A 12699-nucleotide genomic window follows, 5' to 3' on the forward strand; every position below is an offset into this window, starting at 1 on the left:
GACCTTAAGGGTATATCTGTTGAGATCAGTATCACTGAAATAAATATGTCAGTGACACTGAATGTTGAAATAGGGAACTAAAACTATTACAGCCTGCTATATCCTGAACTTTACAAATACCATTGTATCCTCGAAGGCTGGTCAGTTGCTAGTCTTTTCCACTCATATTAATGGAAAACTAAAAAATATATTTCAATAGGCCTGCAGATTTATTCTGCAAGCAGTTCCATTTCTTACGTAGGCAGCATGCCCAACAATCTTTAGGACAGTAAAGACCTGACCCCTCCAGAAATTGGATTTTGTGTGTGTGTGTGCGCGCGCGCACGCTTTGCTAGAGATCTGTGAATTCTCATAGGAAGCTATAGCTCTTTCCCCAAGTTCTTCAGGAAGAAGGATTGATGGTTAAACCATTCTAGAATTTGTAGCTCCATGAGGGGAATAGGGGTCTCCTAACAATGTCCAGCACCCATAACAAATTGCTGTTCCAATGATCCTTTGGCGGACGCCATGACTATTTAAAGTGGCCTCAGTGTGTCATCAGAACCCAGACTCATGGTTTGTTTGTGTTTTGGAAATTTCAGTTCCAGGATTGCTGGCATATCTATTTGTGACTTTACAGGTTGACACAAGTGGGGGAACTTACAATTTTCCATATGAGAATAATGTGCAGGGGTTTTTTTTTTCTCTCATCAAAAAGCCCCCCCCCCCCCCCGAGTCTGATAGTGAATCTACAATAGGCAGTAGAAAGTAGAAATACTTTTACCAGCAGACATGGAGTCTTCAGTTACAAAGAAGGGTTCCGTATTTCTGATCGTTGTGTAATTAGTTGTAGCCATTCTTCTTAGTTTAGAATCCATTATATTGGTGCTTAATTAGATCTAATGGGAAGTGTTTTCCATAAAGGAAAACAATGATTTGTAATATCTTGCTTATGTGGTAAAATTTATTATAAGGTTGTTAACAACATTTCAAACAATTCGGTGCAAGTAAAGGGTTAGCTGTGAACCAAAGTGACTTTTGTTATTTCCTGGAGGAATATGTTAGAAGGATGCATTATTTTATCAAAGGCAGACTAGCAGGCTGCAAAGTGTCAGTTAAACTGTCACTGTAGCCTATTGTCAACAAAGGGGGTGGCTATGCTTGGGGCAGTTGCGGGTTTTATATTCAGAATCAAAGGCATCAAGGGGGTGTTTGGTTTTGATTGGTCATTTAATGGATGTTCCGCCTCATCCTATTGGCTCAAAATTATTATAGGCAAATAAGAGGGTGGATTGTCACCATAGCTGCAATCCTGAGAGGAAGTGAAGACCAAGTTGAAGACTATGTGTAATTTCCTCTGGAGTGTAGTGAGATCTGTGCTAACTGGGGAAACAAAGTGACACAGTAATTGGCAAGACAAAACAAATTCCTTCCAGTAGCACCTTAAAGACCAACTAAGTCAGTTCTTGGTATGAGCTTTCGTGTGCATGCACACTTCTTCAGATACACTGAAACAGAAGTTTGCAGACCCTTCTATATAGTGAGAAGGTGGGGAGGGGTATTACTCAGAAGGGTGGTGGGAATGGGTGATTGGCAGATAGCTGTGAGTAATACCCCTCCCCACCTTCTCACTATATAGAAGGGTCTGGAAACTTCTGTTTCAGTGTATCGGAAGAAGTGTGCATGCACACGAAAGCTCATACCAAGAACTGACTTAGTTGGTCTTTAAGGTGCTACTGGAAGGAATTTGTTTTGTTTTGACTATGGCAGACCAACACGGCTACCTATCTGTAACAGTAATTGGCAAGGTATTGGTTAGAGAATGGAACTATAACCTCCTGAAAGCGACAATGAAGTGAAACCACAAACCTTATGCGTAAACAAAGGTTGCACTCTATTAATACCTCTAGTTACAAACTTAATTCATTCCGGAGGTCTGTTCTTAACCTGAAACTGTTCTTAACTTGAGGCGCGCTTTTGCCAATGGGGCCTCTTGCTGCTGCTGCGCCGCCAACACATGATTTCCATTCTCATCCTGGGGCAAAGTTCTCAACTCGAGGTAACTCTTCCAGGTTAGCAGAGATTGTAACCTGAAGCATTTGCAACTTGAGGTGTTTGTAACTCGAGGTACCACTGTATTGCGAAAAAAGCTTTAATAACTGAATAATGCCTCCTTTATAACTCAGGTGCTCTGTGGTCCATTTTGCCTGTTCTGTCCCTTGTTATAGCTACTGAAAGATGAACTGGTACAGTCATACCTCATGTTACGTCCGCTTCATGTTACGTTCTTTCAGGATACGTCCTGCGGTGACCCGGAAGTACCAGAAAGGATTACTTCCGGGTTTCGCCGCTCGCGCATGCGCAGACGCGCAAAATGAGGTACCACTGTATAGGAAAACAAAATGGTTTTGACTTATTTGTTGGTAGTGAAGACAAAGTGAAAAAAGAGGGTCAAAGGGTTTAAAAAGTGGCTGAATACCAATAAAATAAAATAAAATAAAATGCCAATCTAAGGGGGCGGGACCTTCTAGGCCATAAAGGGAATTGGTAGCTGCGGGGGGGGGGGGATGTGTTAACAAAATCCAGGCCTGAGCTGCCATAATCTGAAAGAATATCTCTCTTTTGTGGGCTATAACTCTGGTCCATTATGTTGACCAGCTGTTTGATGCTGACAAGCTGTCCCACCCAAATAGAGGACACCCTGTTGACCCAACTCAGTAAAATGGCAACACAAGCTGTAAGACTCTTGGTGTTCCATACTTGCACTCCTCCCAGAAGTGGCAGGAAGGTGCAGGAACATTTGGGCCTAATTTTTCCTATTGAAATCAATGGGACATTTCAGTTAAAAAAACCAACAACAAAAACCACAGAGCTTTCCCCTAAAATGTTAAGCTGATACATTTCGTTATTGTCTTTCTTCACTTTATCATGACTGACAGCTTTACCATCTTTACCATGAGGTGTATCTGAAGAAGTGTGCATGCACACGAAAGCTCATACCAAGAACTGACTTAGTTGGTCTTTAAGGTGCTACTGGAAGGAATTTGTTTTGTTTTGACTATGGCAGACCAACACGGCTACCTATCTGTAACTGAAGCTTTACCATCTTTATCTAGTAACTGGCTCACTGGAATAACTTTTATTTCCTCTCGATATGCCTAAACATTTCTTATCTCTGCTGGCCACAGATGTCTCACTGATATTTTTAGCTCTTCTTATCAGTTGTCTGGCAGGTAGGAAGTGCAATTTTTACCCAATTTTATCATACATTTTATCTCTCTCCCTTTGTAGTAGTATTTATAGGTTACTTAGCTATTTTGTTTCTTAGTCAGTGTGAATAAAAGCACCAAGGTTTTTTAAACCTCAGTTTAATTATCCTGAGGGAAAATTCACAGCCCTGCAGAGGAGCTGAAAGCTTCCAGATGCTGTTACATGCACCTTGATTTGCCACATTTCCCACCAGCAATTGTTCTTGTTCTTGGTTGCATAACAATCCCAGCTGATATATTATTCCCTGCAACTTTACAGGAAGTATCTACTAGTATAATAGCCTATAACTCCGGAAGCAAGATAGGGATATGCCAAAATAAGGGAAATAGAGGAGGAGAGATTGAGTTAGAATTGGAGTCCCAGGGAGCGGGGAAGTGAACCAAGAGGTGAATTTTTCCCCCTCTTCATGGTATGCACCCCTCCTTATCTATATAGCAACAAATGCCCATGTTCAGATCCTTTGCAAGCCCCATGAAATATACAGTGGTGCCTTGCAAGACGAAATTAATCCGTTCCGCGAGTCTCTTCGTCTTGCGTTTTTTTTGTCTTGCGAAGCACGGCTATTAGCGGCTTAGCGGCTATTAGCAGCTTAGCAGCTATTAACGGCTTAGCGGCTTTAAGAAAAAGGAAACAAACTCGCAAGAACTCGCAAGATGTTTCGTCTTGCGAAGCAAGCCCATAGGGAAATTCGTCTTGCGGAACGACTCAAAAAACGGAAAACTCTTTCGTCTAGCGAGTTTTTCATCTTGCGAGGCATTCATCTTGCGTGGCACCACTGTACTCAGAGTCAAGAGTGGATTTCATGCTCTTTATTCAGCTCATAGTGCTAAGGAGGAATGAAAGTCCCCTCAAAGTATCTGCTTTATATACATTATTTACACAATGGGCTGCACGTGATTGGCTAATTCCGGAATTCTCCTGTAGGCCAATCAGGTTGGGGATTCACTTCCATCTGGAGCTGGATTGGGTGGCTCCTGCAGACCAATCATACTGCTGCATTGTTCTAGGACCAATCAGACTGCTGCATTCTGAATCCTATTGTTCTAGGACCAATCAGACTGCTGCATTTTGGATCCTATTGTTCTAGGACCAATCAGACTGCTGCATTTTGGATCCTATTGTTCTAGGACCAATCAGACTGCTGCATTTTGGATCCTATTCACCTCAGTACATAACACCCCAGTTTCAGACTCAAGTCCTAAACAGAAGCACTCCTATCAGGGGTTTGGAATACAGAGACTGTGAAATTTTGTTACAGGTTCCCACTTGTTTGTTTATACTCCTGCTTCTCTCAGCAAGAGCTCTGGACAGCCAGACAGCGACTCCAACCCCCCTGTTTTCAACTTAAATCTCCCTTCCTGTCCTGCTGCTTCACAGACTGATAAATGCTATCTCTCCCCAAATGAAAACGAAGTACAGCCTCCCTATTTTACCTGCACAATTTACTGTTGTGAGCATGCCTCTTCATTGGAGAAAGTGATGCCCTGAGCAGTGATTCACCCAGAAGGGCAGTGGGCAGCCTCCACTGGGTAATTCTGCCTCACTGGAAGTGACAGAATGTATCAGAACTTACCCTGTTGAGGTCATTTTGGAGAAGGCAAGGCAAGAGCAGTTAAGAGTCACAAAGACACAACAGGCAGCCTTCCTTGTGGGTGGATTCTTTGGGCTCACTGTACCCATTTAAGCAATTAAATGTATTATCACAGCACCTTTCTCTTACTGCACACCAGCATGAATACTTGGGAATGAATGTTGTATCCACACTACAGACGTTCTGTGCCACTAAAAATATTAAGAACTGAGATCTGACGAGGCGACAAGAATTCTGCAGATTCCTAGACCAAAAGCAACTTACAACCATGCAAATAGACAATAAACACTGTGATCCAGATTCAAAGTGTTGCTAGATATGCCGTATTCCAAACCTTCAGGAATGGCCTCCAGCACAGTACAATAAGCTCTAGTCACCAGGGGTTTACAGAGTTGTGAATATGGAGGTCTTGTCATGTTTGTGCCTTATATAACCAACATGTTTAAGTCTAATTGTTGCATGAAAGGGGTTAAGACCATAAAGTAAGTTGCCCCGTCAGACTTACCTCACCTTGGAAGGAACTACTGATTTCTCCCAGTCTACCTGAGAAGCTCAGTGTATAAAGACGTCTGAGCTGATTGCTCCAAGCTCAGACTGCATGGCTCTAACAAGCCTCTCTTTGAGTTCCTATACCAATAATTTAGGAACATTCACCACTGTAACTAAGCCAAGTTTCACTGCTTGTGCAACCTTTTCTGGATGTTCTATGGAAAGCATGAATCTGGCCTTTGGAGAGTAAGTAAACCATTTTAAACATACCAAACATAGCCCTTTTTCTATGCCGGGGAAGAAAATGTAGAAGGAGATATTTTAGAGGGCTAACAGCCTATATTTCCATGCTTTACTTTGCTGCATATGTCGTGATTTTAAATCTCTGGTGGGGTACTCACACCAGAGTACTTGCCCCAAACCTGGATCTTGGCATCCAGGGAATTTTCCTTTATATACTGTACATACTTTTTCCTTACCACCAGCAATGCACTCAGAAGTACTTATACACACTGAACAAATCCCAGGTAAACTAGGTTCCTAGTTCTGTGGCTTAGGAACTAGATGTCAGGATCAAAACCCTTGGCTAGATCAATTTAGCCATGTAGTTTTAGTGCCTTGTGGTTTTAGTACAGTTGTTGCCTGACTAGCTGTGATGACAATTCCTGGCAAGCCTACATAGGCTTGCATTAGAGCTTTTCAGATGGTGGCCTATTACTTTAGCTTTAGGCTGTTCTTGGGGTTTTGCTTGTTCTTTATTCCTCCATCACTTTAGAATCCTGCCTCTTTGCTTGCTTAGCCCTTCTTGGAGATTTGAAATGGTTGTCAGGACTACTGCTTGGCTTGCTTACATGTTGAATTTTCTTGTAATGGTTTGGGAACCCCATGATATCCACACTGTTTTGGGGTTTCCTTCTGGAGTGCACTCCAGCCATTGGTTTTCAGGACAAGTTTGTCAGCATTCCCCTGAGACTTGAAGAAATATTAATTAAGAGCCAGAAGAATTTTAAATAACATTGGGGGTAGCGTAATACAGTATAAGCTTGCAGTTCTTTGAATTGCAGTAACTGCTCAATATTGTTACCAGCGTTGCTTTAAAATTTTGCCACAACTCTAGCTCCATTTAGCGTCTCTGAGTCATTTCATATGCTACCTCGATGGCAGGTACAGCAACAATGCGAGAGACAGAAAGGTAAATATAGCAGCTATTAGAAATGAAGAATATGTGAGCTGACATAAACAATCCCATTTGTTTGTTTCTCCACAGACAAAAAGGAAGTGAAGGTGGGAGAATATAATGCTATACTTGATTCACTGGAAATGATTAACAACACCATCAAATTCCACGGTAAGGCAGGAATATTGAAGAGAGCGAAGGAATGATACCCTAGCTTTCTGTATAATTTTTATGTCACATGGAATGCAGCAAACAGAAATGTTTCACTACTGCCACAGAGTAAAACCGGCTCAATAATGTAGTATTTAGACTGTGCCGCTTCAGACTGCAGGTTAGTATGCGTGGAATATTTTGTAATGATCCCACATTTAAAGGAAAAGTTCTTTAGTACATCAGGCATAGGCCTCCCCATGAGAGAAAGGCATGCTGGGAGCTTCTTATGTAAAGGAACATTCAAATTTGTAGCACCTATAGGCTGAAGTGGTACAGTCCGGAATCTACCACCCCATTCTGTGCAACCAGCAAACCAGCCCTTAGGTACTTTCAGAGAATCCAGTCCAATAGACGCTGAGTAAATCCATATCTGTGCGTAGCACTTGTGCTTAGGTTCAAAATCCTTATCACAAAAGGTGCAAGCATAAACTATTACTCTTGCAAAATATGCATTCACCAGACTCAGAGCTCCGCCCCCCCCACTCTCATCTCCCCCCACTGCAGGGAGGGGGGCTAGTTTAATCAGCCGTAAAGGGAAGCATCAAGGGGGCATGATGTTAGGTGTATACCAGGCTTCCTCAGCCTCGGCCCTCCAGATGTTTTTTGGCCTACAACTCCCATGATCCCTAGCTAGCAGGACCAGTGGGCAGGGATGATGGGAATTGTAGTTCCAAAACATCTGGAGGGCCGAGGCTGAGGAAGCCTGGTGTATACTCACAAGCACATTTATATTAAACACTCATTATTTAAAAGAGTTCACTTACATTATCTTGCTGGTTATATCCTGGTTATGATGTACAAAGCCCTATACAGCTTGGGTCCAGGCTGACTAAAGGACCTGCCCAACTTTGAGCTCAGCCCCACCACACGACACAGGTAACAGGGGAGGCAGGTCTGGCCGCCTCTGCTTTCCTTCCTTGTTCAGACAAACCCGGGCCACTCGTTGTCTGTTGGGGCAGAGTTTCCTGAAAGTAAGTGTTTGTGCTCTCCGCTCCTTTTTAAACAGTTTTTGTTGTTTTCCGTGTTGGTTTCAGTGGGAGTTACTTGTCTCATTCTTAATTATTTATATCGATTGTGTGTGTTTTAGGCTGTGTTTGTTTTAATTCATTCTATGAGCTGCCTTGGGTCCCGGCTGGGAGAAAGGTGGGATGTAGACAGAAAAAAATATATAGCAATATTTAAAGGGTTGCCCACATAGGGCAGGTGTATGTTAATATTTTACCCATCCACCCACGTTTCAGATGGAAAAAATTTAAACCAAAAAAATAGTGGGTTGCCTATGTCACACTTGAGTCCATGGCAGAGAGCAGATTTGAACTGGTGCCCTCCTAGTTCACAGGAAAGCATTTTAGCCACTAACACCATAGCTGTCAACTTACAGATTTGAAAATAAGGGACCAGCAGCCTCGAAAATAAAAGATCAGCAGCCAAAATAAGGGATTTTAGTCAGCCAGCAGCCAAACGAAGCCTCAAGTGGTGGTTCCCACAGCGCAGCAACCCGGCAAGGGGGATGCAGCAAGGAAAACCACCATCACTTCTCTGCTGGGAAGCGCTGAGCAAAGGCAAGTCCCCAGACAATGCAGCCGATTTGATTGGCACAAGGCATGCAAGCTCCACCCCCCAGTCATTCGTAGACTCCTTATTGGGTGAGCAACGCAGCCAAGCAACACAGTTGGAGCCTCCCTCCTCCCTGGCCGGCAGGGAGGGAGGGAGAGGAGCTGCTTCCTTTGAAACCCAGGAAATTTACGGGACATCATCAATCCGGGACAGCAGCGGGAAACGGCGCTAGGATATGGGAGTTTCCCACCAAATAAGGGACGGTTGACAGCTATAACTAACACCAGCCTGTGAGAGAAGGCTTCTGTGTGGTTCCTGATGGTTGCACAGAAACTAGATTGTGTGCAGCTTCTTCTGCTATAGCAGCACTATGGGAGGAGCAATACTGCCATAACCTCTTTCCTATTTAAATACTAATGATACATCAGGCATTGAAATTTGTCCTTTGAGGGTCCGGCCCTACCATGCAAAAATGATGTACAGCTTTCGCTGTCATTTCATCCATGCTATCTACTGTTTCCTTAAACTAAATCAGGCACGTCCAACAGGTAGATCGCGAACTCCCGGTAGATCACTGGTAGATCACTGGCTCCCCAAAGAAGCTCAACAAGTTTGTCTCCCCAAAGAAAACCTCAACATCTTTGCCCTGAACTCCTAAAAAACTGGGCTTTCCTCCTCCCCAAAAATACCTCAAACAATTGGACCTGAACCCCTCAAAACAGGGGGTAGAACACTGCCATTTTTAAACTCTGTGAGTAGATCACAGTCTCTTGGGAGTTGGCTACCCCTGGACTAAATAAAGTAATCATTTGAACCATGACTTTTACCGAGTAAGGTTTTTATTTAAAAGCCATGGCAGTCGGCATTCTCTGGAATAATTTAAAAAATGAAATACATATATGTCCGCAAGCAACCGAGAATATTTAGGTCATTTCTCAGTGGTTGAGCACATACATGTATTTCGTATATTTCCCATGTTCCGCCTCTAGGAACTAGAAGGAACTAGTTCCTTCTCTAGTTGAAGGATTCGAGGTTGTGATACTCCTGCTGTCCTGCTGAGCTGTATCTTTTCTGCACATAAGTAATGTGGAGCAGAATATGTGTTGCTATACTTCATATTGTTTTGTAAAGCCTGCAAGTACATCACTTTGGTAGATAAAGGTAACTTTAAAGGACCTCAGTAAAATTAATTTATAGAAATCAAATGGCAATAGGGTTTGGTTTTGCTGTTATTATTATTGGCTGTGGTTTATTTGTCACAAGGGTATAATGATGACTCTTTCTTTTCTTGCCGACATTTCAGGGAAAGAACCACCTAAGGACAGAACAATCATCCAAAAGCAACTTCGCAAGATCTCCCTGCCTCTTTACAGTATTCTTTCAGCACTCACGATCCTGGGAATGATAATGGCCAGTGCTTTTTTGTTCTTTAACATCAAAAACCGGAATCAGAAGTAAGCAGCTACATATTGCCCTGTTCCCTTCCCCCTCTCCATTGTCTCTCTTGTGAGTCCTTTTAATTAGGACAATTGTCATTAAGAGGTCACGTGGTCGGTATTTACAAAGTTAATTGGAATGATCCATTCAAAGTTACTCACTACTTAAGACTGCAGTATATTGCATTTCCAGGGGAGGCTGTCTAACTGAACTCTGCGGGACTTACTTTCAAGTAAACATGCAGTTGATCGGAGTGGATGTCTTTTTGATTTCAGAGGAAGAACTAAGCACATACTTAAATCTCTTCTTACAAAACTGATGTATCATAGAAGCGCTTACCTTTGTTTGGATCATGCCCAATTTTTAATTTTTTTATTTTAAAAATTCTGCTTAATTGATGTTACTGTACAATATCTTTGTGTCGGAACGTTTTATTAAATCCTTTTATTCTGTTAGATCAAAATTAGTGTTTTCCACTGTGTATTATTAGCATAATCCCCAGTTAATTAAACCACTGTATAACATAAGGAGTTGCTTTAGTGAAGGAGATCAAAGACATTTAACCATAATAATGCTCATCTAAACTTATTTATAAAGCAGCACAGAGATTTGCATATTTCTACAATTCTGCACATAAAGCTGCTTCAGTTATCTTGCCTAAGATGGTTCATTCTTAAGTTTCACCCAGACAGAGCCATTCAGGTGTGCTGAAACAGTGCACCTAGCACCTGCAAATCACTTAGGGGCTGTCCAACCCTTGGTATTTTTCTTTTCTGATTTTATTTTGTGTGTGCATGCGTCTTTCCATCCACCAACATCATTTTCTTTTTCCAAATTTGTTTCTCATGGGGCATACATTTCAATCTCCGTGTATAAGCCTGAGTTCCCAGTCCATGAATGAACATAAAGTCTTCTAAATGAATAATTGAAAACATACACAGTTTTTAGAAACAACTGGTTAATTTTGTTTACATGTGACTGTTTATTTGACATTTGGTGACTATGGGTTACACGTATTCTCATGTTCTTGCTGATATTCAGCTTTAATACAATGCATTTATGTTCATTTTTGTTCTCATTGATCTCCCTTTGGGGGAGGGTATCTCCTCTACCCTGATTCTGTTTTTGTCCTCCCAGCTTTCTTGACCCAGACAGCTATGAAATGAACTACATAGAGTGTTACAGGACTGGATTTCATAGTGGTGGTCATTGTTGCCGCATCTGTTAGGATCGTCCTACACTTGTGTAGGACCCTGGTAGAGACACATGCCCGACTGGCATGTTCTCTCCCTCCTGGTCGATCGTTCGGGAACTTCAAAAGCTTTCTTCAGTCCGAACATCACAGCAACTGACACCAAAAGGCAGTAGCACGCTTAGGATCCTGCAGAGTATTGGCGGTTCGCGTAACAGACTCAATAGCTCAGTATGTTGGCTAAACTACGTTTATTTACATATAATACACTCGGAGCATTCTGACTTAGCTCCTTCCTCTTCCTCATCAGACAGCAAAGAGAAAAAGAACAAAGGACAATAGTCCCACTTCACGGAACACAGTAACAAAAAAACTCTGTCACTGTCTCTGTCACTTCCCACTCTGTGGAATGAAAACATACACCGTCATGTGATAGACAACAATCTCATGACTGCAAACACAGAGTAAGAATCCTAACATCCTCCCTCGATTCATGAACCGTGTTGTAGTCATGAGTGTAACTGCAACAAACATACAGATGTCATACCCCTGTATCACCCATTCCACCCTTGGAACTACCTGCAACTGGATAGACCTTGGGCCTTACCATCTTGCACTTCTGACTAATCTTGGCGTCATAGTTTTCTTGACTATCAAGAAGTTTCACACCTGGCTAGTGGCTCAACACAGGTCTTGGAACCCAAAGTCTTGGGTTGCTTTCTCATGACTGTCTTCTGGTCTTCTGTCCACAGGTTGATAAAGATGTCCAGTCCCTACATGAACAACCTCATAATTCTTGGAGGGATGCTCTCCTATGCATCAATATTCCTTTTTGGCCTTGATGGATCTTTTGTCTCTGAAAAGACATTTGAGACGCTTTGTACCGTAAGTCACTCTGAAACGTTTTAACAGAGATGCTGTTGTTCATGCTTTGCATGACACAAGGCATCCCACGTACTATGCTCTGGTTTTGGTACTGTTAATCTGCACAAAATAGGCTTTCGGTCTTGGGAGGAAACAGGATTCTTTTTGAGCCAGTCAGCCACAATACTGAGATATATGGAGCACTTGCATGAGTTTTCAGTGAATGTTTAAACTCACAGTTTTGAAGTTTAGGTGTGGTATTTAGGGAGGGAAGGATTCTGTGTCAAGAAGATGGTGATCAGGTCTTTTCTCCAATGATCTAAGTTAGGCATGTCCAAAGTCTGTTTTGGGGGCCTAATCCGGCCTGCCAGACAGTTTAATCTGGCCTCAATCCTAAAAAAAGCTCAACAAATTTGGGGTAAAATCATTTAAAAAGCTCAACTTCAATCTTTAAAAAAGTTGCCCATTTGGTCGGTCCTCACGGCCCTTCACTTCATCAAATCTGGCCCTCTTTGAAAAAAGTTTGGACACCCCTGATCTAAGCAATCTCACATTCTGCTCAAACTTTCTCATATTGAGGAAGGGAAGTTGGTTAAACATTTGATTGAGCAGAAAGCTGATGTGACCCTGACAAGCTTGCTTCAGACTTTCGTTTTCTGACCTCTTTCAACCTGGCCTAGTTTCAGGATGTGTGCGAACATAATGGGCCCAGAGGTATAAGAAGTTCAGGGTATGTCTTTATCTCCATGTCCTGTCTCCTAGTCCTCTCACTGGCTTGATATGGTAGATCAATGCATTTTGGTGAAAATCTGGAGTATGACTCCATTGTGTGACTAAAGTATGTTGTTGAGTAAATCTGTCTTATTAAAATAAGCCACCATTAAGACCAAATATAATTGCTGCATTTTGAAATTTGAATACTTTACAGTA

General features: G+C 42.2%; 1 protein-coding gene across 1 annotated transcript in view; it reads left to right on the top strand.

The window, feature by feature from the left end:
* The window catches only part of GABBR2 (gamma-aminobutyric acid type B receptor subunit 2), a 301965-nt gene that overhangs the window by 192650 nt on the left and 96616 nt on the right, over positions 1-12699 (top strand). The window contains exons 9-11 of the mRNA XM_081872653.1: positions 6597-6677; positions 9580-9730; positions 11658-11790. Of these exons, the coding sequence (XP_081728779.1) occupies positions 6597-6677; positions 9580-9730; positions 11658-11790 (365 nt within the window). The remainder of the gene's footprint in view (positions 1-6596; positions 6678-9579; positions 9731-11657; positions 11791-12699) is intronic.

Source organism: Podarcis erhardii (assembly GCF_964252035.2).
Source record: "Podarcis erhardii genome assembly, chromosome: 8".
NCBI lineage: Eukaryota > Metazoa > Chordata > Lepidosauria > Squamata > Lacertidae > Podarcis > Podarcis erhardii.